Genomic DNA, 27882 nt, shown 5'->3' with positions numbered 1-27882 from the left:
TCGACTCAGCAATATTTTATGTACATTAAAGTATTGACTGGGGAGAAGTTTGGCAGCCTGGTCGGTCCCAAAGCCCCACATAACCTGCAGGTTTCATTTAATACTCAACTTATGAATGCTGGGTGCTGTTTAGCTGATTACTCTATTTTTAGCTTGTACTAATACTCAATTTTTATGACTTTCTAGAAACAAGCTTTTTCAAGCTAAAGAAGTTAGGACACAGTTTTGTATAAACTGCTTTGTTAAACCACATAGATGAGTTTTCGTAATTGTAGTTTTAAATATTCAGGATACCAAAGTAGTCCTGGAGTGATCTCAAGGGGAATTTACTAAGAGGTAATTCATGAGCATCTATGGGACCTAGAAATTTATTAGCTGTGGAGATGAGAATCAGTGCATTATTTGCTTTAGCAGTGTAAACTTTATGATGCTTCAAATACAAACCCACAGACCAAATTTTTAGGGAGAAGTTATTGATCCTCCCAAATATATAACCCTAAGCTTTAAAGGGATGTTCTGAAGGTGACAGAGCTACATGTGATCTGATTTGGACCTATTGATATTTTTCTTGAAGCTGCTGTTTCACACTGCAAGTTCTAGAAAGGATTTCAGATATTTTGCAGGAAACAGTTATAAAATATTTATTAGCTGAATCTGGACTTTTTTTTTAAAAAGCCTTCATTTTCTCCAGTAATGGAGACTTTTCCCATCTAGCTAAAGAAAAGATAAAAGACACCTCCTGCAGGAGTGTAGCCAAGACGGTAATTTATACAAGATGCTTTTGAACAATTTCCACATTTTATCACCTCGCTAATTTATGCTATCAAATGGCCAAGTTTATTTAGCAAAATGGTTATGTTTTTCCTGAAGTATTTAAAGAGAAGAAATTTTTGTACCTTCCTGAGTAAAACATTTTATAGGGTCAACCCTAAGGCCTAACTGAAGAATGAAACTATTCTCAGCACATAAATTCTCCTTCACGTAACAAATGTCTTGCAGGAGAGCTTTTAAGGGCTGAAGCTACTGATTCCTATAAAATAGGCTGCAGAACCATAAATAGCCAGGAAGGTATAATTTTTAATTAAATTGTTTTATAAAGTTTAAAAAAATCACAAGTCCAAGTTTCTTTCTTGTCCTGCATAATTTGTTTATTTCATGTCTAGGGAAAAATAAAAACAGAATGTGTATTAAAAAGCAGTAACAACAGTGCAAGAAAACTGGGGGTATTAAAGAAATATTTTGAATTTTTTCTCATGGGCTTTTTTCTCTATTAATATATGAAAACATATCACCCCTCCCCCAAGTTCTCAGCACCAACGCACCTTCCTGGTCTTACAGATAACTTTTTTTTTTAAGGAAAATAATACATAAGTTAGAAATCTTTAAAGCTGACCAAATTATCTCTTTTCATTATAAGTGTCTTTTGCATTTATCAGTGGAAAATGTTAAAATCAGATTTTTTTAAAACCGGGAATACTGATTCACAGATATTTAGCATTCCAAAATGGGCACTGAAGAGCTTTCCTATGATAAGCAGGAGAAGTCATTTAAATGAGAAAAAAAGTGAAACTATTCATTTCACTAACAAGAAAGCTACATATAAGTTCAACATGTTTTTCCTATACTAAGATATTGTTTAAACATTTGGAGTAAAATAAAAATTTTTAATTTTAACAACCTTTAAAAACTGTTAAAGCATAATTTATTATTTTTTGCATGTCCATTAAAAACTTTAAAAGGCTTAGAGTCAGGCAATAAACAGTAGCAAGCACCATGGATGCCATGCTTATATACTCCTGAAACAGCCAAAGGGAAGAAAAAATTTCTATCAGACCTAGCATTTGACCTCATGGTACCAAACAAGAGACTTAGTGGTTTATTTTCACCAATGCCTCTGAGTTTTTTTCACTGATCAAATTTTTAAAAACTAATGTCTTTTCATTGTGCTGACTTATCTAGAATTCTTCCTGAAACCTTGTAATATGTATCCTATCATCTCACTTCTACTTATAGGCTTATCCACTATGACTACTACCCAAAATACACCTTTAAAAATATGTTTAAAGTTATTGCTTCAAAAACGAACTGACAGTAATGTGCAACATGATAAATATAATGAACACTGCTGTATGTTATACAGGAAAGTTATTAAGAGAGGAAATCTTAATTAAGAGCTCTCATCACAAGGAAAAAAATTGTTTTTCTATTTCTTTAATTTTGTATCTATATGAGATGATGGATTCACTAAATTCAGTAAACTTATTGTCATCATTTCATGATGTGTGTCACATCATTATGCAGTACACCTTAAACTTAGGCATGCTGTATGTCAATTGCATCTCAATAAAAGTGGAAGAAAAAAAAAAAGACTGTGTACAAGCCATGTGACCCCCCAATGTCAACAGCAGTGAGGTCTTTGCCAGAGCCATCCTACAGGAGAGCCTGGACTTAGTTCCTGGCTGTATAGTCTCAAGCCTAAATGCTGCCCTCCTGGAGTTTCAGTGAGTTTTAATAAATTTATTCTCTGCTTAAAAAAAAAAAAAAGAACTGAAAGAAATGCAAGGGTCATAAATAGATAAATACTCTTCTGCTATAACGAAAACCACAAGAAGATTCCATCAAAGTATTTGGCAAGGTAGAAAAGGAGTCATCCCAGGGGCTTCCTTCAGTCACCTTACCAGTGACCACCCCAGTTACTAGATTATTCAACTTTCAGAAACTCCTCTGAAAAACAAAGTTAACCAGGAGCTAATGCAACATAACAAAAGCTAAACAAAGTTTTTCTGCACATGGAAAGAGACATCTAAAATGACAGAATAATCTCAATACAGCAGACAGTGTATAGTAGGAATACCTGCAAATCTTCCTACAGAGTGAAGCCCTGTTATTAGTCAGTCTTGTTGATCTGCCTGCGCTAAGTTAAAGGCTACTCCACTCTCATACATTTTAGCCCTCACATTGCATGGTGTTTAAATGAATCATTGCATATGAAGATGAAATCAAGTCTTTCTGCAAGCATTTGAGTTTATTCTGAGAAAAGGTCTCTGTCTACACTACCTTGCCCAGCTAATCAGCTGAAAGAACTAAAAGTCTGCACTACTGCTTGATTGTTTTCTCTCTACAATTTTAAGCGAAATTGTTCCTAAAATAAGATAATCAGGGATTTTGACCTCATGTAGACACCGCCTATCAATACCAAGTTTTCAAGAAGTATTTCTGGAGTAAAGTGATAAAAAATGTCTCAAATATTTTTTAAAAACACAGTGCTTTTAAAAACATTTAAGTCAAAGTCTTACCCTGAAAGGGCATCTGGAGAACGTTAGTCTATTATTACTATCAACAGTTATTTTAGAAAATCTTGCACCAAACTGTATTGGGATAGAATCATATCAATAAATTCAAAAACTCTTGGCACACAGACCAGGGTGGTCTGCTTTTTGATAAAAAGTAATAGAGTAGAATTCATTATTGTAGCTCTCCCACTTAGTACAAACACCATAAAACACGACACAGAAAAAATAAACAAGTGTGTGGCTGTCAGTAGAGCCAAGACAAATTTGGAAACCAAAGAACATCAGCTGTCTTGGCAGTGAGGAGTAGTCTCATATTCTAGTTGGAAATCTGAGTGAACAAGAGTCTCTGTCCTATTTCGAAGACAGATCAATACATAGTTGTGACATCACTAAGCAAATTCTAAACCAAGAGCAGATGCAGAGAGTATTTTGATTTGGGATATTAAAGCCCCTGGATCTTGAGGGGCAGGTTTCCACAAGGCCCCTTCAGAGGCAGCATGTACTGTACACCCTGAGAACTTCCGTTTTCACCCCAGCATTTCACATCAACGTTAACCTTAGAAATGGGCAAAATGCCACACCCAAAATAAGTTACATCCAAGGCTCAATGATATTAGTAAATTTAAATCCTCATCAGAAGTGATTTTAAAACCATGTCAGTAAATTTAACTGTTTACTTTGTAATGGAAAATTCACAATAAAAAATCAAATATATTTATCACAGCCAGAATGTTTTTCACTAAGACTCACCTGTTACGCCCAGAGTCTCGGAAGCCTTTGGCAAAGGGATTCCTATCTATCTTCAGGCGAGTAATCTGCAGAGCAGAAAAAAAAATCACATCAAGTCTTATTATAAATGTCAAGGAAGGCTATTAAAAATGGAAATGATGGAAGAACTATAAGTAACTCCAAAATTAACTGTCAGAGGATGTACTGTGTTCTTCTTCCCTATTTCTCAGGTATTTTATTATATTAGTAGCAAAGCTACATGAAAATTTCAGAAATCATCTAGACATTCATTTGCTATGAAAAGGACATTCCCCCGCCTCTATTCAAGCTCTGTAATAAAGCTTGCTTTGCTTTTAATATCCCTGGAGAAGGAGATTCTGAATCGTCTGTTGATAATTTGCCCTTTGTTTGACAATCTCTCTAAACTAAAGGTCTTCCCTTTATTAACTCTGTGACATGTGTCTGTTTCTCTTGCAGTAGTGGTGATGGGGAACAGCTAATATCCAGCTTCTATTTAACAGCCATTTATATGCTTGAATGTTGTTAACCTTCTTCAGAAATAGGCAATATACATTCCTTTAACTTTGTCTCTCCTTGAATCATCTTTATGGCTCTCATCTCCTCTTTTATCTGTGGAGTCGTGACCTGGTCAGAGCACTACAGTGAATGTCTAACCAGAGGTAACCATGACTTGAAGGTTCTAATGGGATTCAATCTTATATATGTAGAAGAAATAAATAATGGCTTCATTTTAACTACAGTTGTAATTTGTTGACTTACAACCAGATTTTTGCCCAGGAAGACCCCAAGATTTGAGGGAAACATTTTTGCAAGTGGTCTAATCCTCTCCATTCAAAACAACTTTTTTTAGTTATACCATCCTGAAATTGACACTAATAAACAACATCCCATTTGTTTCTTACCAGATCTCCACTTTGCCCAAAGGAGTTAACAGCCTATTTTCTAAAGAGCACATCATGCTTTGTTTTCTGTGTTCCCTGGTTTAGTGGAATCTCCAAAGTTAATGAACATCCTTGTTTCTTATTGTGCCATTTTGGCCAAGGACAAATGAACACTGCTGGACGACACTAAGGCAAAGAAAGGCACCCTTGGAAAGTCGTCTGCAATCCCCCTGTATTATGCTGTGTATGCTCTCAACCATCTGCCAATCAGCCGTGCAACACCTGGGGTAGGTGTACTCCATATGCTACTGTCTCAGTTTGTGGATAAAACTACATTATAAATGAGATAATGTAAGAGTCTGCTAAGTAATTCACCATGTCTGCCACTCTGCCATTGAAAGAATTCTTTATAATTCATTATAGCTCAATTATCTGTTCATTTAAATCATGTTTAAAGAACATTTAATAACTTAAGTGCTCATTTAAAATAGTATTTTAAAAAAGAGTACCGATTTATATAATGGTGCCTTGTCTAAATACAGGTTTATCACAATTACTATTATAATGATTTTTATTACTGACATCACATCTGTTGAGTGCATACCATGTATGCTGTAATATGAGTTTTGTGCATATTATTTTATTGAATTCTCATAGCAACTTAGATGTAGTTATTATCCCAATTTTATGCTTCTTTTATACTGGGTTAAGTTTCCTATGATCATAAGGTTAACTGGTCATAGAACTGGGCTAGCACCCCAGGCTTTAGAGCCCACGCTGGTAGCCACCAAGCATGGGCTGCTTACCAATTTTCCAAAAGTTCTTCAAAATAGCAGCCAGGAAGTTTAAAAAAATGAACATGGTTTTTCATTATCAATTTTCTTTTCTTCTAATTTTTCCATCCTCTTAATTGATTTGTCAACATTTGTGAATTGGTGTTAGTCACCAACGTGTACCAAAAGCCCAGTGTAGCTCGTTTATTGTATCACAGAGGCTAGTAGAAAATACACTTTTAATACAGTTAATTGGGTGTGTTGGAGAGAGACTGATAGATAGACAGGCAGACAGAGAAAAAAGATGAACTGGGTAACAAATGCCTCTGCTCTTTTCTCCCCATACATTATATATTTTTCCTTTAAAAAGAAACTCATTTTCTACACCTGACATATTTTAAGAATATCTTCCTAATTATCTCCAGCCCTTTTAAAGGTTAATTTCATGTTCCCTCCCAAAAGCCTGTATAGAAGTGTGACAACGTGAGTATGAGAGGACAGGACAGCCTGGGCTGTGGGACAGGTGTCGCCACACGGACGAGAACAGATGAGCCTCTCAGCCCTAAAGGAGGACACGCAGGACAGGGTCCGAATCTCCTAAGAAGCTTTAAAACAACAGAAAACACAACAGAGAGTTTATAAAGCCTAAAATTGTTAACTGAGATGTATATAAATGTAAAGAGAAGTGGAAACCTAGAATAATTCTGCTGACCATTGAAATTTTAAAAAAATCTACCACAGACCACATCAGCCTCAACTCCATCGCTATTTCTTATGAAAACTGGCCAGAATTGCATGGATCAAATAATTGCCTCAATTCAATTCTCCACCAGCTTGACACAGCCTTAAAGAAGTACATATACTTATTCATACAGAAAAGAAGTATTTCACTTCCCAAATTATTTCTAATTTTACGAAAGGATTACTCCATAATCGCTCATCTCTCAGACTATAAGCATATGCATCACCCTCTATCACAATTAAAGCATATCTTGAAAGAAATAGCCCTTTTGTATATATATACTAAAATGACTGCATAGGATAAATGCTTCTGAAATATTTCCCATAATATATGGATGGTAGCTTTAAAATAAAGTGAGCTGTCAAATCCCTTGCCCTGTGACACAACTCACTTTCATATCCTACGTGTCTATTTCCTAGTCAATACACATGCTTTCTAATTTTAATTATGACATCAGGATTCAATGTCTCAAAATGGAGAGTAAACCTACACTGCCAGTCATGAGACACACTCTGGTCTAAAGAAATCCTCACTAGAGTAGCTTTACATGGGGAATAATGCATAAATAATTGTTATTACAATACATATATATTCTGGATGTCATACATGGCAAATGCTTTATGAAAATTCATAACATTTAGCTACAGTGAAAAGAAGAGCTAGCTTTCAATCTGTACATGAAATTAAACGTCTAGAAAGATCCCAATTCTGAGAACAGTACCTGCTGATTCTGATAGGCGGTGACAGTGGTGAAAACAGTTTCTGGAAAGGAGAATGCCTTCACTCCCTCCCCAGATGGAACAGGCTTGATGGGAGAAAGATCATCCCCACAGTCTTTACGGATGACATGGACTCGTGGTTGGTATTTGTGCATAGAATGAAGAATAATCTATGTCAAGGAAAGAAAAGCCAAATTTGTCAGCAACTTCTGCCTTGACTAAATATTTAACGTGCAAACCGATTCCCAGTTGGAAATAAAAATATCCAAGGCACTGAAAGTGCCAATTTAATAGTGTATATCAAAATTGGACTGAGACTGCTAGGAAGCTGTTTGCAAAGTGTGCATAAAAATACAAACAAAAAAAAGTAATCACTATTTTGGCAGAACCCTGTGTATAACCGTACGAATGTAACATCAAATTTTCTGTTTCTGAAAACACAAGAATAAATTCATAAGCCTTTTATTTATAATGAGCCTAATGGAACACAGAGCCCAAAACAATAAAACTAAAAATGAGATTGAAATGATTATTTGAATTCTACCACACCCATCCCCTAAAAATAAGTGTCTGCACACCAAGGTTTTCTTCAGAAACATTTTTCCCTTGTTGGTGACCACAACATGTCTATTCAAGGGCAAAGGGATTTTAAGGATACCCCAGGGTGTGACTTATGCGTGGCTCACAAAGTCTCTGGTTTGCCTGGAGAGCCCAGCGTCCGTGCTCCCATCATAACAAGGCTTTCAAAACCCAGATGCCTGGCGATGCAAAAGCTCTCAGACTCAGCTAGGGGAATCTGATGATATGGTTCAACTGCCTTCTGCCCAAAGACTCCACTTCTGAGAATTTATCCTAAGGAAATATTCCAAATCCAGAAAAGCGTTTCATATACAAAGATGTGCGGCGCACCATTTATAACAGTGGAAAAACTATAAACCACTGACATGAGTAGATTGGTTAGGTAAATGAAAGTCCACACAGTGGGATACAGCATTATTCAGCCATTACTAACGCTTTTAGGACATTTTTAACCACATAATGAAACGCTTCTTTTTAAATCTTAAATTAGAATAAAGGATCCAAGTTGGTTTTCAACTTACCATAACTACATAAAAGTAGACAGTAAAAAGGACCCATACAAAGATATGAAGAGTGGTCACAGCTCTGGATGATGGAATTGTGCGTGAATGTTTTCTTCTTCTTTATATGTTTTATGCTGTCAAGCTTGAGGAGGCGGGGTAAAGAAATAGCCCTAACCCTCTATGCCTACTTTCTGGAGATCAGCTCGGTGCTTTGTGACCACCTAGAAGGGTGTGATAGGGAGGGTGGGAGGGAGACGCAAGAGGGAGGGGATATGGGTATATATGTATACATTTAGCTGATTCACTTTGTTATGCAGCAGAAACTAACACAACATTGTAAAGCAATTATACTCCAATAAAGACATTAATAAATAAATAAATAAATGCAATGTGTGATTCTGGATTGGAACCCAGACAGGAAAAAACATTACTAAAAAGACATTATTGTGACAGCTGGAAAATTTTGAATATGGACTGTGTATTAAAAATAGTATATGTCAATGATTTAAAAAAAAAAGAAAGAAATAGACCTATCCAATGGGATTTTCTATTTGCTGCCAGGAATCCAAATTAAGGTATTCGCTAATGAGTTTAGTTAATGAATCTATATCTTTCCTGAACTATACAATTTGAATTCAGGTTTTGAGGAGTTAGGAGTTTGGAGAAATGCTTAAACAAAGGTCTGGGGAAAACACAGTGGTTGGTTGACCTGCCTCATGTTTTTCAGGATGTGCACAGTTTAATAAGCCAAATTCAGAATCACTGGTCAGCCCAAACACAAATAGCCCTCTACCTGTAGAGTGTGTTTGCTGCCCCAAAAGGATGTCTTTACACTCTGTTATTAACCAACAGTTTTGGGGGTTTTTAAACCCTAAAATTTTCTTTCTATCAGTGGAGGAAATGCCTGGATAGCAGATCTAATGATGGTACCCACCAGACGTTCTTGATGGAACGACAGCATGAGTCTGAGGAAAGGACAAGAGGGGACAATAGCCTTCATCATCACCCAGGGACACACAATACAAATCAGCAACCTCTGGAAAAGTCTTTTTCCAGGTTTAAAAAAGGACAGAATTTCAACTAACTCATTCATGGCTCACAAAATCAGTTTAGAGTGTTGCAACTGGAAATTTTTTAAGTAAGTAAAATTAGAAAATAAAGCAGAAAAATAGAGTGTGTTGCTTGTAGTAAGGATGGGTACTGTTTTCCAAAACACTGTCTGTTTTCTGTGTGTGTGTGTGTGTGTGTGTGTGTGTGTGTGTGTGTGTATACTAAGTCTAACATGAAATGTATGTCTGGCTGTGAGTCAGGTAAAAAGTATGAAAAAGCAAGATTTAATTCTAATGATTCTAATGATTAGCAAATTCCAGAGCAGATGAAAAATTGGAAAAAGCCACTTTACATTAAACAAACAAAAATAAAGTGCATAGCCAAGAAGACGAGAGTGAACTGGCTTGTAGTGAAGGAAACAAAAATTCATTTGGGTTTCTGTTTACTAGTCTATGAAAAGTGGGTTCTTGTTTTATGAAGTCTTTGTTCTCTCAAGCAGATTTCTCTATATAGCTATATACACTTTAATTTCATTTATTTGTTTATATCCTTACGGAATCTCCAAAATGACTTAAGGTGGGGTATACTGGGGTAAGGGACAGAAATAGCTGAGGCATGCCTATATTTGCACATTAAAGGGTAACTGTCAATAGTAACCTGAAAATTATTCAAGAAAAATAATATACTTTCAATATGATCTATAGGAATGTAGTATATCCCTGTAAATTTTAAGAGAACGCTAAACGAGCCCTAGTTATTCTCATAAAATAGCATTATTTGCTTTTTAATGAACTATCAAAGTTATAATGACAAGTGTTCAAGAATATTTTGCTTATTTAATAGAACAAGTAGAACGAGGAGAGCCACTGGCCTTATAAACAAGGAGACCACAATGATAATGCCCATTTCTGAAACTCAAGTAATTATATCTGATCTGCATGTTCCGCGCTCTCTGTTCTGTTCAGATGGAGGATGTTTTTTTCTTTGGGGCATTACCTAGTAGCACAGATAGTCATATAGACCTCTGTCCATAAACACGGGGTGCTTTCCCATGTGAAGGTTAATACAGTTTTTTCCCACATTAAAGATACTAGGTTTGAGTCAAAAGAAGCACGATGTTACGTATTTCTGATCTGATGGGCCTAAAGTGCCTGTAGTTTGACAGATACACCACCTGTCCCTTACAAAACAGCTCAATAGGGAAACACTACCTGCTGACTCTGGAAATTTTCTACATGACCTAAATGCCAGTGTTGGAACAAGTCAAGCAAAGGACCAAGAAGGAGCAGATAACAAAAACCTGGCTCCCTGCATTTTTGGTGATACCAGATGCGGACTTGCTTTCAATGGTAGGGGTCAGGGTAGTTACACAGGGTCGCAAGCTCCATAGCAAAGTGGCCTGGGTTTTGTTTCAAGTGTGACGTTGTGTATGAAGCACTCCTTACAAATATGGACTTTCAAATTCATCAGCTCGTTTGAGTCACTCAGAATTCTCTGGTTCCAATATAACCCATGAGAGAACCAAGGCCCAGAGAATAAAAGTTTTTTGCTTATGAACCTTAGACCTCTAAGCCATGGCAAGTTCCTTCCATCAGGGAGATCTAGCAATCTCCCCTGTGACCTCTTGCTTCCCCATCTGATTCTCGAGCAGAAATGGGAAGAGGGTGAGGACAAACTCAGAGCTAGGGTGACTGTATCAGTGAATCCTCAGCAGCTGGAAGAACAGACCCTCCGACAAGTTTCCTGGCTGTGGACGCCTGACTGTGCTTCCTTCCAAAGTACACCAGCACTGTGGGTACAAGTCCTGCCCCAGTTTAAGGTACACCATTACCTGTTAAATGTCTTCTAATTCTGCAGGGAAATGTTCACCTAAATGTTTCCCTCCAGACAGCAAATTCCAAGTGAAACATGCACATGATGAGAAGGAAATACCCCACCCAAGCATGCTGACCATCTGCCCCCAGGTAACCCAAGGACCAGTCTTGGTTTGTATACAATCCAAGACAAAGCTGACTATGGTCTCCCCAAAGGGCAAGTAGGGATTATAAAGTCTTCACAACATTCAAGATTAGCTGTGGAGAGTGAAGTAAGTCAGAAAGAGAAAAACAAATACCGTATGTTAACACATATATATGGAATCTAAAAAAAAAAAAAGGTCTGAAGAACCTAGAGGCAGGACAGGAATAAAGACGCAGACGTAGAGAATGGACTTGAGGACACGGGTAGGGGGAAGGGTAAACTGGGACGAAGTGAGAGAGTGGCAGGTACATATATACACTACCAAATGTAAAATAGATAGCTAGTGGGAAGCAGCCGCATAGCACAGGGAGATCAGCTCGGTGCTTTGTGACCACCTAGAGGGGTGGGATAGGGAGGGTGGGAGGGAGACACAAGAGGGAGGAGATATGGGGATATATGTATATGTATAGCTTTGTCATAAAGCAGAAACTAACACACCATTGTAAAGCAATTATACTCCAATAAAGATGTTAAAAAGACATACATGTGTAGTCCTAAAAATTATAAGATTAATTTTTCTTAACTTTAATAAAAAGTTGACATGCTAAACAGAAAAAAAAAAAAAAGATTAGCTGTGGAGTGGTGGGACGTTTCTACATCTCTAGATTCTCACCAATGTTCCTCTCTAAACAATTCTTGGTGTTTGGAAAGATGAAAAATCACTTTGGGGAAAATCACAATGGCACATAATCTCATGTTTTGTGCAGCCCTAGGTCCACTCACAGCCCCGTGACAATTTGTTTCCTCCAATCTCTCTGTGTTTAATAAAAGTCCCAGGTCTACATGGAGTTCTCAAGTCACCATGTTGAACACTTGTACATCTTTAGCGGAATAAAACTGGGAACTGAGAGGACAAAAAGTAGTAAACTAATTTAGAAAGCAAATTAGAAAATTACCTCGCATTTGAATCTACAGCTTGATTGGTTAGAGATTAGTGTCACTTCCTTTAGAATTAGGGGGCGGGGAGGCTCGACTGTATGAGGGCAGAGAGGTGAGAGTCCCTGAGAGGTCTCTGCATCAGGAAAGGGACTGCTGAATTAGTCCCATCACAATGGTACTGCTGTCTTCTCAGACGCTGAATCACATCAGCAATAGAATAAGAAATGACTTCCTAATCTCTAATCTAACCTTATTTAGGGTCATCAACTGAGCAAAGAAACACAACAGACACCTTCTTCACGGAGCCTTCCCAATCTCTCCTGGCTGGAACAATGTGGCAGCTGCACTGCTCTGACATCACGATCACCTGTGTGCCTGTCTTCTCTCCCCATCTAGGCTAGAAGATCACTGAAGGCAGAGACTATGGCTTCTTATCTCTTACTACATTTTACAAAGTCTTCGAAACTTTGTTTTTAAATAAAGAACAGAAAAGAGCATTTTCCCTCCTACCTTCTCCTCTAGTATCAAGCAATAGGTACATTTTTACTATTTGCAAAGGCAATTTCCTTGCTTCCAAAATGCACAGGTACATATTATTCTCTCCCTATTCCCTGCGCACACTAATTACTTTTCTTTATTAAAGTATTACATCCTGTCACAACCTTAAAAGAATTTTACTGGAAGATGACGCACTTCTATAGATTTTATCTGTTTTCTGCTATGTTTTTATTTTTTTTAAGAGTGAAATGTTATAATTATTTAGGTATAAACAATTGTGGCTCAAGTTGCAATCTACTCTTTAGTATTTTAAACAAATGCTGTGCGATATTTAACGTTATGTGTCAACTTGGCTAGACCACGGTACCTAGATGTTTGGCCAAACACCAGTCCGGATGTCATTGTGAAGGTACTTTTCAGTTGAGATTAACATTTAAATCAGTAGAGTAAAGCAGATACCCCCCATTATGTGGGTGGGCCTTACCCAATCAGTTGAAAGACTTAAGAGAAAAAAGGTGGAGGTCCCCTGAGGAAGAGGAAATTCTGCTTCGAGGCTCAAGCTGCAACATCATCTCTTCCCTGGGTCTTCAGCCTGCCCACCCACCCTGCAAATTTCACACCTACCAGCCGCCACAATTGTGTGAGCCAGTTCCCTAAAATAAATCCCTCCTCTATCTCTATCTCTATTTCTATCTATATCTATATATATATCTATAATTATATCTATACAGTCTATTGGTTCTGTTTCTCTAGAGAATGCTGTTTTAAATAAAGTCTAGTGAAATTATGAAGTTAAAATCAGATAGATGGATAAATTACTAGATCTATATCTAATTTTGTAGATGTGGTAGATATTAGATATAAAGCCAGTAATTTGATCTGAAAGAATTTGAATTATAGAATGACTATATTTATTTAAATTATTTAAAGGAGTTTGTCCCTTATATATGACAGTGTATAGTTTTTAGACCCACTTATCTCTTTAAAAGATATATTCTCAAACTATAGAACTCAGAAAAGCAGGGTATGTTTAAGCTTTGAAAACAGGTAACACTTAGTGCCATTTATTTTTTTTTATTTTTTATTTTTTTAAAGATTTATTTATTGATTGATTGATTGCTATGTTGGGTCTTCGTTTCTGTGCTAGGGCTCTCTCCAGCTGCGGCAAGCGGGGGCCACTCTTCATCGTGGTGCGCGGGCCTCTCACTATCGCGGCCTCTCCCGTTGCGGAGCACAGGCTCCAGACGCACAGGCTCAGCAGTTGTGGCTCACAGGCCTAGCTGCTCCGCGGCACACGGGATCCTCCCAGACCAGGGCTCGAACCCATGTCCCCTGCATTAGCAGGCAGACTCTCAACCACTGCGCCACCACGGAAGCCCCCAGTGCCATTTATTTTTAAAATTTTTACTGTAAAAAAAAATTAAAGACTCCTCAATGGATGCACTGGCAAAATTTCACAGTTGGCTCCCTCAATGAGACAGAAGAAACTAGTGTTCTTTCATTGAAATCAAATGAAAAATAACTGTTACAACCTGACTGTGTATATACAGAAAAAAAAGAAGAGAAGCAAAGTAATGCACTAAAGTACAGCGCATGAAGTTGGATTCAGAAATAAACTGTACACTGTTACTTTTCTGATTCTGGTTTAGAATATGAAAGGCAACAAAGAAACAAAAGCACTGGCAGTTTTAGAGAGATGAATGAGTCTTAAAAATCCAGATGCTGCATCTGTACCACAATGAAATTTGTACTTGAATGTCTTCATTAAGGTCAATTTGCTTAAGATATTATCTAGCAACTTACAAATCACATCCTGTCATCACTGTATTACTAGTTTATGACACTTTGCATTTTTGTTTGAAAAGATTGGCCCATAAATATGCTATCTTCATGTCACCCCTTTGAGAAATGAACTAGTTGGTATTCCTTTTATGTACGATATATGCTCTTAAAAAGGCATTTCAATCCTGCTTCAGTCAAAATCCTCTCAAATAACAGAAACCTAATAGAAATGCTAGCATTGAGTGGAAATCAGCATGTATCCAGAGTTACTTATTTATTAAAATAATAAGGGTAGTCTTGCCTAGGAACAATACTGTGTAAAAATTAATAAGGTGTTAAAAATGACTATATTATTGAAATGGCTGGCTTTAGCATATATATCATTTTTCAGCAGTTTTAAGACGAAAAGGAATTATTACAACGTATTTGACACCTTAGATGTCATTACAAAACAACTGGGAGCTTGCAGGTGGAACACGCAAACAGCATAAGCCTGGGCCGTTATTGAGAAGCATGAGCTTCTGCGGGAGAAAGAACTGGATGCAGGCAGGACACAATAAATTATTATCACTGTTCACCCAACTGCCAAGAATTCATATTCAGAGTATAATAATTGGCACCTCACGGGATTTCAAACAAATGTTTTGGCTAAAAATGGCTGCCTGAGGTTCTTCCATTCCAATACAAATGCAGTATCTAGTTTTCCCTATTAAATGCTTCATAGAATACTCCGGCCACAGGCATAATCTCTGATGCAACTATAACCTAGATTTTGCACAGACTGTGCTCAGGCTAGTCAACCAGGAGAGGAATTTCATGATCTTAGAAAAGTTCATTTCCTTCAGGCAGGCACAGTACAGATATGGCCCACGCCACCCAATGGAGGCAAATTAGGGAGGCCATGTACTCACGTGGCCTTGGTCATCCAGTTCGTTGTTGGTGAGCTTCAGCTTGTCGAAACTGATCACTTGTCTCATCCAAGTCTCCCCTGAGGCAGGCGAGTCCGGATGAATGTACACCCGAGGTGGCACAGGGGAATCCGCGTTGCCCGCCACCATCCATTTAGAGCTGTGGTAAACATACCTAGAAGGCAATGACAAGGCTCAGTTTGTGAACTGTTGCTTTCTTGGAATTTCCAACTCAGTAGACTCAGACAAAATGTGTCCCCTTTAAAAAGTCTAAAATTCGACGATTTGCTCTTTACATTCAATGCATATAAAATAAGAATTCAAGCACTTTTTTAAAACTCTCTGAAGCAGTGGTAACCTACTGACCACTCAAAGTGGTATGTTAAGGATTTAGTGAAAAATATGCACCCTATTCCCACCATAAATGCAAGTATTTTAATTTGGATGAATCACACTTAAACACATTAGACATTCTGTCTGTATTCTGATGTTTTCCATTTTTCATCTGGATGTTCAATTGACATGAAGAAACTATTAAGTTGTCAATCTCCCCTTTAAGGAAATCTCAGAAATACTTGAGAGTTATATCTTAAAGTGTCCCACTTTCTTTATCACTTCCCATTTTATGCTTATGTTCAAACTGATGCGATAGATGGTAGAAAGGCAAGGGGAAATTGTCAGAACTTTCAGTAAATTTATTTTCATAGGGAAAAAAGTTCCATCTATTATCATTTATAATTATTTTTTCTAACTCTATTACACTATAAACTGAGGATATTCCGTTTAATTTTAAAAGTTTGTAAAATCATAAAACATAGGCCTTTATCTCCTATATTTCTCTTTTTTTTGACTATTGTAAGAAAATTCTTTAAATTTTTTTATACCACTAATTAAAATACACATCAAACTTTAAAAATTATGATATATCTAATTAGCATTACCTTTCTAAGAGACAAAACATCTTATTCTATTTGTTTGTGTATGTCAACTATATTGACTCTGTAACAATAATCATTTAAATAACAATGTTTCAAGTAGTATACAAGATAATAATGTTTAGTCTTATATTCAGACCATCATTTATTAATGTTAATTTAAAATACACTAATTCAAAAACTAGAAACTAGTATATTGATGATTGACTTAGAAAAGGGTAGAAAATGAAATTATATACTTGGATGTTTTTCTTCCATTTGTTTTAAAATATGGCATACAATTTAAAGCAACAATTTACAAATAGTCTCAGAGAATTCTACCAGTATATTTGCAAATTTCTTTTTAAAATAGCATGAAACATTTTCATAATATCTCCGGTAAGGCTCACTGTTTCAATATGGTCACACATTTCATTCTCTATTGAGTCCAATATGCCTTCTATTCTTTAATTCCTTTTCTTGGGAAAAAATACATTATCACAAAATTAATAAAAACAATTCCCCTTAATTGATATAATGCAATTTCAATAAATAAGCTCCTAAATGCATGGCCTTTTATGAATATTAATTTTACATTCTAATAAATCACAATCACCTTTCATTTCACCAAATACCATTCTTTGATAGCAGAGAATAAGCCAAAAGTATTTGTTTCTACCATTGTTGAAAAAGTTGGAAAATAAAATGCAAATCTTAGAAATGCAAGAAAAGCAGCACAATGGATATAGAGCTATTGCCAAAATAAATAGAGTAATATGCTCTGTCAAAACCTTGAAAAAGTATGCATATTGAATAGTTCAAAAATCCACACCCACTAAGAGAATAAATGCTACATGTTACATATTCTTTGTGAAACATTCTCAACACAAATGCTAAAAACAATTTTTTTCTTGAGAAGCAATATAAGTGAAACCAAATTTATGTTTTATAATTTGATCTTTTATAATATGGCATCTTAATACTAATACTTGAAATTTTTCTTGCTTTATGTGGGAATAATAAGGATCAGTTAAGAAAAATAAACCATCCAAAATATATGGAAGAGATTTGGAGAAAGAAATAGAAGACAAACTTAGAAGAAAAAGGAATAATTTCTAAGCTCATTAGAAGTACATTGTCTTCCTAAGCGCAAAACCCAAATTAGAATATGGATTTTAAACCAAGTATATTTAAAGAATAAACTTCAATGTCTTCTAGCTTCTATCATGTAGTAGATAATTTTAGCAAAGCTCCCTAATGAATTATTTAATTAAAATAAGGGATACAATTTATACACAAAACACAAATAATAAAACTGTCCTTTTTATTACCCATATTTTTAGTATCCCATATGTGCCTGTACTAATTAAATCTGTACACTTTTGACACCATAAACCTGTTTCAAAAAAGCGACTCCCTAAATCTTAAAGAGTAATAAAAACCAAATCTGATTTCATTTAAAAACTTACTAAATGCTCTAGCTGTTTATTTAAAAGACAGAAACAAAGAAATTTAAAGAAGCATCTTCCGATTTTCCACTCAGAATTTCCTTTTTTAAATGTTAGCATTTTTTTTTAAACATCTTTATTGGAGTATAATTGCTTTACAATGGTGTGTTAGTTTCTGCTTTATAACAAAGTGAATCAGTTCAGCTCCTCAGGAAAATAAAAAGAATTGCCATTGACGACTATTGATTTGCTTACTTGCAGAAGGAAAAGCAAAGGTTGGTTTGATACTGAAGAAAGTATCTTTTCCAACTTTACTTGATATCTAGATAAATATATTCTCTCAAAATCCAAACACTACAAAACTTTTTAAAAATTACTGTGTTAACTACCAGCCAAAAAAACAACAGTAAGGTAACAAATTCATTGCCAGCTTAAAGATGTCTTAATATAGTAATGAATTGAGATTTTTTTTTCTAAATTGTAAAAAATCTTCAATAATTTTCTCAAATTAAAGGGAAAAAAGCCTGTGAAGAGTTATGATTTTGTATGTAACACAATAAAGGGAATTTATTTAAATGTCCAAAAATTTGCGAAGAAAATGGAACAATTTGTTAACTATTATGTATATCTACAAACTTGACTCAACATTTCGTCTCAAAATCCTAATCAAAATGTGAATCAACATTAAAGTCACATTTAGTTTAGCAACACTAAACTGACCCCTTATTAAAATTCCTCAACACTTAAAGACATTTCTGTATCTACTAAAAGCAAAACAAATTTTTTTTTCACGCTTATTGCAAGAGAAGGCACCATCTAGACTACTGGAAGTGACAGGGTTTGGATTATGGATCTGATAATTCTACAGGCTTCTGGAAACAAATATCATAATCAGCACAGATTAAATAGGCGTATCCTGTAAAATCCCAGGGTTTTCTTATCCTCTGTACCCATCTGATCACTGTACCTGTATCTTTTGTTGTCCACTGGCACAATATCCATGGCAATGTAATATTGCTGGTGAGGATCTAATCCTGATATCTTCACTCTCATTGCTGGAAACATGCGCCTATGAATAAGGGAGGGGAGGAAAGACGGTTTGGGTTCTGTTTTTGTTTATGATTACGCTTGGAGAATGAATAAGCAAAGAAAACTCTCGAATCTGTATTTTTCACATGGAAAAACTTATAACATTCACTTTGGTAATGTAATTCAAAGAATCTGAACACAGGATGTATCAAAACTGAGTCATTTAAATGTAATTTGTTGTACCCTGTACCTGCATTCCATGTTTACTGAAATGTCAGTATAGCTAAAAGCAAAAAAGAAAAATTGTACACTGAAGAAATAATGGCACAGAAAGCACTTTATTTTTTAAACAAAAATCGGTAAGCAGATAGACTTTAATAATACAAATAATAAAGTGTTCCAAATGGTAGAAATAGAAAATTTGAATTTCTAAAAGTGATAAAATATATTATAATGTGAAATTTTAAAAGGGTTATAAAAAAAAGCACAAGGAGCCAATGTGCCATGCCATAACCAAACAATATGTTCTTTATTGAGACAGGACTTCCTGTCTGCAGCATGGTAAAGGTGAAGTGCAAAAGTTGCTCTAAATTTGAAAGGTATAGTAAAACTTCTTTATTGAAAGCAGAAACTAAACACAGTGTATATTTACCAAATCATTCCTTCCCCCACCATACCCTGAAAATACTTTCTTATTTAACCACACTTACTCAAAACGTTGCTAATTAAAACAAATGAAAATCCACATTTCTCTTGGCTTCCCAGAGACGCATATAAAAGGAGATGCTAAAATAAACGCATCTATCTTTTAAAAAGGGCACAGTAGCAAGGAATACAACAGCAAATTATTGTATATAAAAAAACAAATAAAGCAGTTCTCCTTAAAAAAAAAACAAAAAACTTTCATCTAATGATTTATGTCTAGGACCCTTCCGGTTATTCTAATTTTTGCTAATTTAACCTTATAACACAAATTTTAGTACTGTTATTTACCAGAAATGTTTCCTATAACAATAAAGCCATTAAAGACCACTTCCAGAGAAAAGAAAGTCCATTATTCCTAACTAGGCATGAGAACAGTTTAATACGCTGGCTGTTTTAGTGTTATTTCAGTGCACCTGTAAGATAAAGAGTAAAGGTCTTTAACTCCATCCTTTATAAGACAACTGTTGCTTTGTGTTGTTGAAGACTGAATTTGGACCATTAATAAAAAGCTCTGTGAAAATGTAGACGGTAGCATATGGATTCAATAAAATATGTTTTTGTAATTTCTAATAAGTTTGGATACTTTTATGCTATCCAGGTTTTTGCCATGTGTACTCCCTGAAAGAGTTGTGTGTGCTTTTTAAAGTTTCTTTTAAGGAAGATAGTATTCACCGATTTCACTGCACTAAATGAACTGAAAACTTTAAAACGCAAATATTTCTGTCCCTCCCTCACATTAACATGATCTGTGCAACAAATCAATTTATTTTACTAACTGACGGATGTGCAAATTTCACACTTTCAAAAAAATGGATATAACTTACAAATTTTTTTGGTATTCCTCAGCAAATTTAGGCTAATTTGTTGGATTTCATTTAGAAAAAGAAGTAACCACGTAACTGTGAATCTATAAAAAGAATGGTTTATTTAAAATCGGGGCAATTGTTTTTGCAGGGATTAAGCATGTATTACTGGTGATTCCACTAATTTTCATCCTAATCTAATATCAAAATAGCATAACACATCACATTCTCATACTGCCAGCAAATCTTTTGATAAAGAACCAACTGGAAGTTTCGGATCTAAAAAAGCAAATGATAGTTTGCTAAAGAGTAAACTGCGTTTTCTTAAAAACGGAGGGGAGATAATCTGTTCCTTAATTTCAGAAACATAACTAAAGCCTAAACAAATGCCTGAACAGATATTAAGTATGATCACGAATCTATAGCTTCCCTGCGTGCGGATTATCAACAGTAACCGTTACCGCCTCCGCGGCGACAGTGATTTTCTCCTTAGCATCCAACGAGAGGACGGCCGGGCTGTGCCCCTCGCCGACTGCACTCCGGGTTAGGTAGGCAAAGCCAGTCTCAAAAATGAACCACTACCCGGGGCCTTGTCTGCAGAAACTGCTAACGAGAGACCCCACCGCTCTGGCAGGTCCTTCTTCCCAACCCACCAAGAGGTGGGGTGAGGCCAGAGCCGGGGCCGTTCGCGCCAGCGTGCCCTTTACCTGCCGGCCTTGGTGATGATCATCTCCGTGCCGATCTCGTGAAAGCGCTTCCAGAGCTCAGCTCCCTGCAGATCCACCCGCGGGGCCTGCGGCGACGGCAGCGGGGTCCCGGGCCGGGCCAGGGTGGGCACCGGGGACCCCTTCGGGGAGTCTCCTGGGGATGCCAGTGGGGAAGCGCCCTGCAGGAAGCCGTCCTCACAGCCGCCTGGGCAGCAAAGGGCAGAGAGGGGTAACCGGTGAGGGCTCGAAATGGGAAGCCTGGTGGGGAGATGAACCCCCGAGGGCGGCTGGGGAGAGGAAAAGGACCGCGAGGAAAGGGGAAGCTTTCTTGCCATCCGGCCCTTACAACAAACAGGCCCATGGGTGGGTAAATAGGCGCTCAGCCAGCCAAAGGGACGGACACTCGACGCTCAAGTAGGGCCCTCTCGGCCCCCAAGTCTCAAGTCCCGCAGAGGCGTGCAGCCAGCGTCCACCCCACCCTCCCTGCTTCCGCCCGGTCAAGGCCCCAAAATAAGTTTTGTGCCGCAGCCAGAGTCTGGGATGCATGCCCAGCGGAGCCTGAGATGGGTCCCCGAGTCCAGATCCGCAGTGCAGGCCCCGACACACCCCACGCCATGGAGAGCACGGAGCAAAAACGCCCGGCGCCCCGGCTCTTGGTCCCAAGCGCTTGGGCCTCCCTTCGCAATAGGCGTCCTAGGCGCCTTGCTCCGGGCCCGGCCGGAGGCATCCTCTAGAAAGCTCTTCAAACACCGCTCTCGCCAAACTCCCCGGCCGCCCGGAGCTTCTTAGCAAAGCAGCTAGCGGGAAGAGAAGAGCACGAAAAACAAGCCCACGATCGCCGTCGGCCTTGGCAGCGGGAATCAAGAGAGGAAGGCAAGGGAACCTCTCAGCTACCCCTCGGGAAACCACGTTTGCAAATACGCCACCCTCTTCCTGGTTTGCCCAAACCTTTTAGGCATTCGTTTCGGTTTCGGGGGGGTGGGGGTATGCCGTCGCTCCCCCCACTCCCATGCTTTTAAAAGTTAGGAAAGAAAAAAGAGCACCCAGGGGCTGGAAGCCCAAGGGAGGCAGATGCGGAAAGCACAGATCTGCACCGCCGAGCGCCGCAAACTTCAGCTGCTGAGGGCGCGGCGTGAGTGGGCGGCGGCGGCAGCAGCAGCCTGAGAAACCAGGCTGAAAGCGGCATTTTACTGTCTGGAGGGTGACCCGAGTTGCGCGGCGAGAGAGTCCAGGGCAGCGCGAGCTTTGCGCCCTGACACCTAGGCTAGCGCGCTGATGGCTGAGTTGCCCCGGGCGCACAGGGACACCGCGCGCGCGCACGCCCACAACTCGCAGTAGTTCAGGTTCTCCGCGGCGGTACTGGCTCGCGGGACTGGGAGAGGACGTCTAAGGAAGAAGTTAGGCGGGAAGGGCCCGACTCACCCGCGGCTCCGCGGGAGCCGCAGCTCCGCTCCAGGTCTGCGCAGCTCCGGATGGGCCCGGATGCCGCCCCAGCCGGCGGCGAGAGCGCAGTGCCTTCGTCTCCCTCAGAGGAGCCCTTTTCTCCGGCGCCGCCGCCGCGGCTGCAGCCTCCGTCATCTAAGGCCCCGGCCGCCTCCTCCGCGCCCAGCTTTCGCCTCTTCTTCTGAAGCTGTTGCTGCTTCTCGGCGCCGATCAGTGCCTCCACGGAGAAGGCGTGCGCCTTAAGGCTTAGCATGCTGCACGGCGAGCCCCTCCGCTTCTCGGCCATCCCCGCCGCCCGGCGCCCGCCCCTCGCTCATATACACACGCGCAGGCACACGCACACACTCGCTCTCCTTCCCCCACCAAAATCTGAACGACTCTCGGGGCCTCCCGCAGGCCCAGATCTGCCCTCTTCCCCGCCCGGGCAAAAACAAATTTGGCGTTTCCTCTCTCGCGCTTGTGTTGGGATCCCAGGAACCAGCGACGCGCCCGCCAAGTTTCCTTCCCTCGGTCTCTCGCGCTCTCTCTCAGTGATGGACTCTTTCGCTCCCACCCCCTCCACCTCTTCCTGCAGCTCCAAGATCTGCCTCAACTGATGCGCCAGAGAGGACTAACATGGGTAAAAAACACTCTGCGGACACAAATTAGGGATTGTAATTGAAATTTGTTGCCTTGATCTGTCAGCACTTCCAGGCAGGAGAGCGGTGGGAAGAACTTGCTCATTAGTGTCAATAAAGGGGCGGGGGCGGAGTCCGGGGCCCTGTCAATCACCGAGATGGCCAGCCAATCAAGAGGCGCCGACTCCGCTCCGCCCGCGCCCACTTCCTTACAAGGTCGCAAAAAACCTAGAGTGGAAAGCGCCGCCGTCTGGCTTGGAAGTGCCAGCCCGGGCCCTGAACCGGGTCAGTCTCCCTGCCTCCCACAGCCAGTACATCCCGGGAGCCTCCAGCTTTCCCCACCAGGACCTGGAAAGGCTGAGGCTCCTGGCTTTAAACCGAAATGATCACCACATTAGAATATCAAGAATCTTTCAAGAAACCTTAAGTTCCAGTCCCATTCCCTTATCACTTAATATTGCTACAACTCAGAACATTTTGAGGAGTGGGGAGAATTCACAGCCACCAGGCCCGTCTTTTCTCATGGACACATTCCTGCATTTAGTAACACCCACTCTGCGCCGGGAGTGGCACTAGACTTATTTGTTTTACTCCGTGGATTTTTCTTGGGGAGGGAGGGGGAATTCAAGATACGTTTCAATCCTTTATATTTAGGAGAGCAAAATTTTACCCCATTATTGCTCAGTCCTTTATATGAACCAGTCAGAAAAAGCACGCTCTTTCCGGAGCCTCCCATTTCTTTCGAACAATGATCGCTAATTTAAACCTGGTATTTTAATTTTTATGTTTTTAATGGTAAGGACTTAGCTTTAAGACCCCTAAACACTTCGCAGAGTGAAATAAGTTTTAAGATGCAATAAAATTTCCATTGCAGTTTTAGAAAATGTCTCTGTGATTTAACATAACTTCATGTTTGCCCTGTTTTTGCCAGTTAGCTACTTCTTTTCTCAGGCTTTTAAAGAGCCAACATGTTTCTTTAAAACAATTTTTTTAAAACCTCTTTTTAATTGAATAACACTTAACATGTCTCTGTACAGTTTGTTTTGTAGTTTCAACTCGACTTTTGCTCTGGATTAACAAAAATAATGGATGTGATGCAAATAGAGCAAGTCTCTTTGTAGAATAAAACTCATGATGGATATTACTCTTAAATCTTTGGTATAAAATACACGACAAAGGATTGAGGGTTTTTTTTGGTTTGTTTTTTGTTTGTTTTCTCTCCCTCGCTCTGTTTAACCTCCACACTGTTGGCTGCCCCATTATCTCTTACTTCTCTCAGTTTCCAGTACAGTGATTCAGGCAGTGGCTTCGCCACTGCGATCTTTTCACCGTAGCTCCAGGGGGAACTCGCGGTTCCTCCAAGGAAACCAGAAGAGCGGGAACCAGAGCAGGCGGTGCTCAGAGGCGTCTCCGCACGCGCCGCCCGGCGGGCCCAGCAGCCTCAGGGTCAAACACGACTCCCCAACAACCTGAGCAGGAGGCCTCTTTTAAAAGATTGAGAACCAGACTCAACCAGGAGGAGGTGTTTTGCACTTGCAAAAAAAGGCTTTGCGAATGGTCTGGAGCTGTCCGGACCTCGGTGGACCTCCAGACTCCGCGGCGTCCTAGGCGGGTAGTATAGCCTTAAAAGTAAGTGCAAACCTGGTTTCTGAAGCCTGCCCGAAGACGGGCGCAAGCCCGGGAGAGCGCAGTGGCCGCCTGGAGGGCTGGGGCAGGGAGTGGGGAGGCGGATGCGGTGGAGGGAGGGCCGCAGACCTGGCAGCAGGCTGCGCACCGAGCTCCGCGCGGCCGGGGCATCCGAAGCCAGCATCCGCAGCCTGCGGGGACCGAGCGCCCCGCTCCACGCCCAGGCTTTCAGTGGCCCCAAGGAGGAGCGACCCGAGGCTCCTCTGAGCTGCCCTTGCGGACTTGGAGAGGTGGAGGCGCTGAGGCCCAAGGGTGGAGTCGCCGGGACCCTGAGGCCTACTCCGGGGGAACGGCTCTTCTGGAGAAACCCCAGGCCGCCAGGGACGATCGCGGTTTTCCAGACGCGAAGCCTGCTTTGTAGACGGGTGCTTGTCCGTTTACAGGCCCCGCAGCTCAAACTGATTTAGAAGGGACTACACGGGCCTGCAGGGCCCCAAGGCCTCCTATATCCCTACACCGCTTCTTTCTCCTTTACCCCGGGCAGCGAGGGGCGCAGCCCTCGGGACGCGCGGACACCGGGGACTTGGGCCCCACAGACAAGCTGAAAAGCCGGGCCTCACACACATCCACTATGTCAGATAGAACGTGGCCCTTAGAAATAATCCAGATGTGCCCTGGGCGCCCGGGACAGGACCAAGGCTCTGGTCTCCTTAGTCCAAGTCCAGGCTGGCCTTTGGGAACCACAGCGATAGAGCCGCACCGCCGCTCTCCACCTTGGGCTCGCATGGAATCCGGCTCAGACTCCAGGACCCAGCGGGACCAGCTGCCCCCGACCCCACGAAGCAGAAGGTCGCAGACCTCAGCTCACCCCCGACCTTCGCTCCCGAGAGGGGAAGCCGAGCTTCTCCAGGAGCCTGAGGGAAGGAAGGCGGGTTTGGCAGGCTGGAGGAGTCGCGGCCTTCGAAGCGCTGGCGAAGCCACCACCCTAATCGGGCGTTTTCTCAAAAGCGTGGCACGCGCGTGCCAGAGTCGAGCCAGGGCCTTGCACTTTGCCAGTCAAGAGAGCAAAGGAAGCGCGGACAGGGCGCAAACTGGCGGGAGAAAAACTCGACAGGGTGCGCGCGTGCACGTGCCTGTATGTACGTGGATGCGCGTGTGTGCACCTGCGAGGGTGTAAACATGGGTGGGCCTGTGTACCGGGGAGCGTGTGCCTCTCGTCACTTTAAGAGAGAAAATGTCTGTTCCCAGTATGAGCTATGTTAAGGAAACGATTAAAACTGAATTAAACTATCAGGCCTCTGGCAAGAATAGCACGGCTCTATTTCAAATAAAAGTCATCCAGGGAAGAACGTTATCAGAGTGGGCTTCTCTCAGGAACTTGGGCGGGGAGAGAGGGAAGGACACAAGAGCCTTGCGAATGGTACCTAGTGGAATCTGTGTCCAGCCAGTTAGCAAAACTATCGCGGGAGGGGGGTGGGCGTTGAAAAGCATAGTCAGTTCCTCTTCCTTATTTTTCTCTGTGCATTTTAAAATTGGACAGTTCTGAAAGTTTTTTTAAACGCATTATGTCGGTTCCCGCTGTGCTTTCTCAGCCTAGAGCCTGTTTACACTATATACAGTGTAATATATATATGTTTGGAGAGAGCTTGCTATTTCCACTTACCTGACGTAGCTACTTGTATTTATAAACAGTTACTTATAAACAGTTACTTATAAACAGTTACTTATAAACAGTATTTATAAACAGTTACTTATTTTTAAATTTAAATTCTAAATTTTAAATTCTAAATTTAAAAATCCTATGCGTTAGGATTTCATTCTCTAGATAGACTTTTTTTTTCTTTTAAACTTGACGGTGGCCATAAGAGTTTCTAACCCTTACGATTAATTTCCCACACTCAAGACATGACACAGGAGGTGAGCCCTGGCTACAAGAGAGTCTGTTCTTGGCCACTGAATGGGAGTTGCTTCAGGTGGTCCCCAAATTTCCAAACAGGCGGGATCCGGACTTCCATGCGCTAAAAAAAAAAAAAAAAAAAAAAAGGTATTATTAGCTAGAAGATTAACCTAGCGAGAAGTACAGAAATAGATGGGAGAGTGGGGGTGAGCAAGGGCCCAATCCTAGCACCAAGGTGGGTACTTATTCGGCTGCCTTAATTTGTAACAATTTGGGAAGAAGGTACAGCCTAATTGGGGGCGTGGACGTCAGAGTCGCGGAGTCACCAGGCAGCACCTTACTCGCTGGCTGGGGCTCCCTCTCTCCTCCCTTCCTTCCCTTACCGTCTTCCACTCTCTTCGTTATCTGCCCTGCTCTTCTTCTCGCCTCTCCCTCTGATCTGGGTTAATAAAAACAATAATTATAACCTGTATAAGTTTACAAAGAGTAATTTACGGGAGTAAATTCAGTCGGCCGGGGGCTGGACCGCTGCGCTCTCGAGGGATTCCTTCCTGCCGGGTCTCCGGCTGCAGCTGCAAACCCAGGCCCCGTGGAGAAAGCGATCCAGAACCGCGATTCCTCGCGGCTCGCTTCTGTCGTGGATTTGCACACACACACACACACAGCACTATCCAACATGTTGGCGATTGTTTACCATTCTCCTCCTCCAACAACAAGTCTCTTAAGTATTCTCATCAGCTGAGACCGAGTCTCAATAGCAAAGAAATCGCGCAGCCCACCGAAGTGCTCTTCGGGGCTCCCGAGCGCCCAAACTCAGTTTGGGGTCCGGAGAGATTCCTTTTAGTGCTGGTTTTTCAATCAATGATCGTGTCTCGGTGAGGTTTAGGGGAGGTGCGCTGTTTGGAGAGAGCAAAAGGCGTGTACTCTAATGGTAAGCTTGTCGTCATTACTCCCTCCCTCCCTCCACTTCCAGTTCTCCAGGGAAAGGTAAAGGAAGGGAGAAGTGAGGCCTCTGACCCACCAAGTCGAGGGGCTGTGAGGACGTAATGAACCTGTAATGTATCCGGAAGAAAACTCACTGGGCTGGACGAATGAGCTTCGCCACTCATGTCCAATTTCCAGCAGTATCTGCTCTACCTCCAGACGATGCTGGAATTATTTTTCACCCTGTGCGTGAAAAACCGCCCCCTTCACTTCCTCATTCATTGACCTACACTCCTCTGACGACACTACTACAGTAACGGGGTAGTAACAGAAATGTCCAAGAAGGAAACACTTGTCTCTATCACTAATACCTGATCCAAATATAAGCTGGCT

General features: G+C 40.6%; 1 protein-coding gene across 1 annotated transcript in view; it reads right to left on the bottom strand.

Annotated features, from left to right (window-relative positions):
* The window catches only part of TBX18 (T-box transcription factor 18), a 29628-nt gene extending 6525 nt beyond the window's left edge, over positions 1-23103 (bottom strand). The window contains exons 1-6 of the mRNA XM_036870858.1: positions 22405-23103; positions 20983-21187; positions 18706-18807; positions 15380-15551; positions 7161-7328; positions 4044-4108 (exon numbers count right to left, since the gene is read on the bottom strand). Of these exons, the coding sequence (XP_036726753.1) occupies positions 4044-4108; positions 7161-7328; positions 15380-15551; positions 18706-18807; positions 20983-21187; positions 22405-22711 (1019 nt within the window). The 5' untranslated portion in view covers positions 22712-23103. The remainder of the gene's footprint in view (positions 1-4043; positions 4109-7160; positions 7329-15379; positions 15552-18705; positions 18808-20982; positions 21188-22404) is intronic.
* Positions 23104-27882: the final 4779 nt, after the last annotated feature.

This window comes from Balaenoptera musculus, chromosome 12, assembly GCF_009873245.2.
Source record: "Balaenoptera musculus isolate JJ_BM4_2016_0621 chromosome 12, mBalMus1.pri.v3, whole genome shotgun sequence".
Lineage (NCBI taxonomy): Eukaryota > Metazoa > Chordata > Mammalia > Artiodactyla > Balaenopteridae > Balaenoptera > Balaenoptera musculus.
This window is presented reverse-complemented; position numbering and strand designations above follow the sequence as displayed.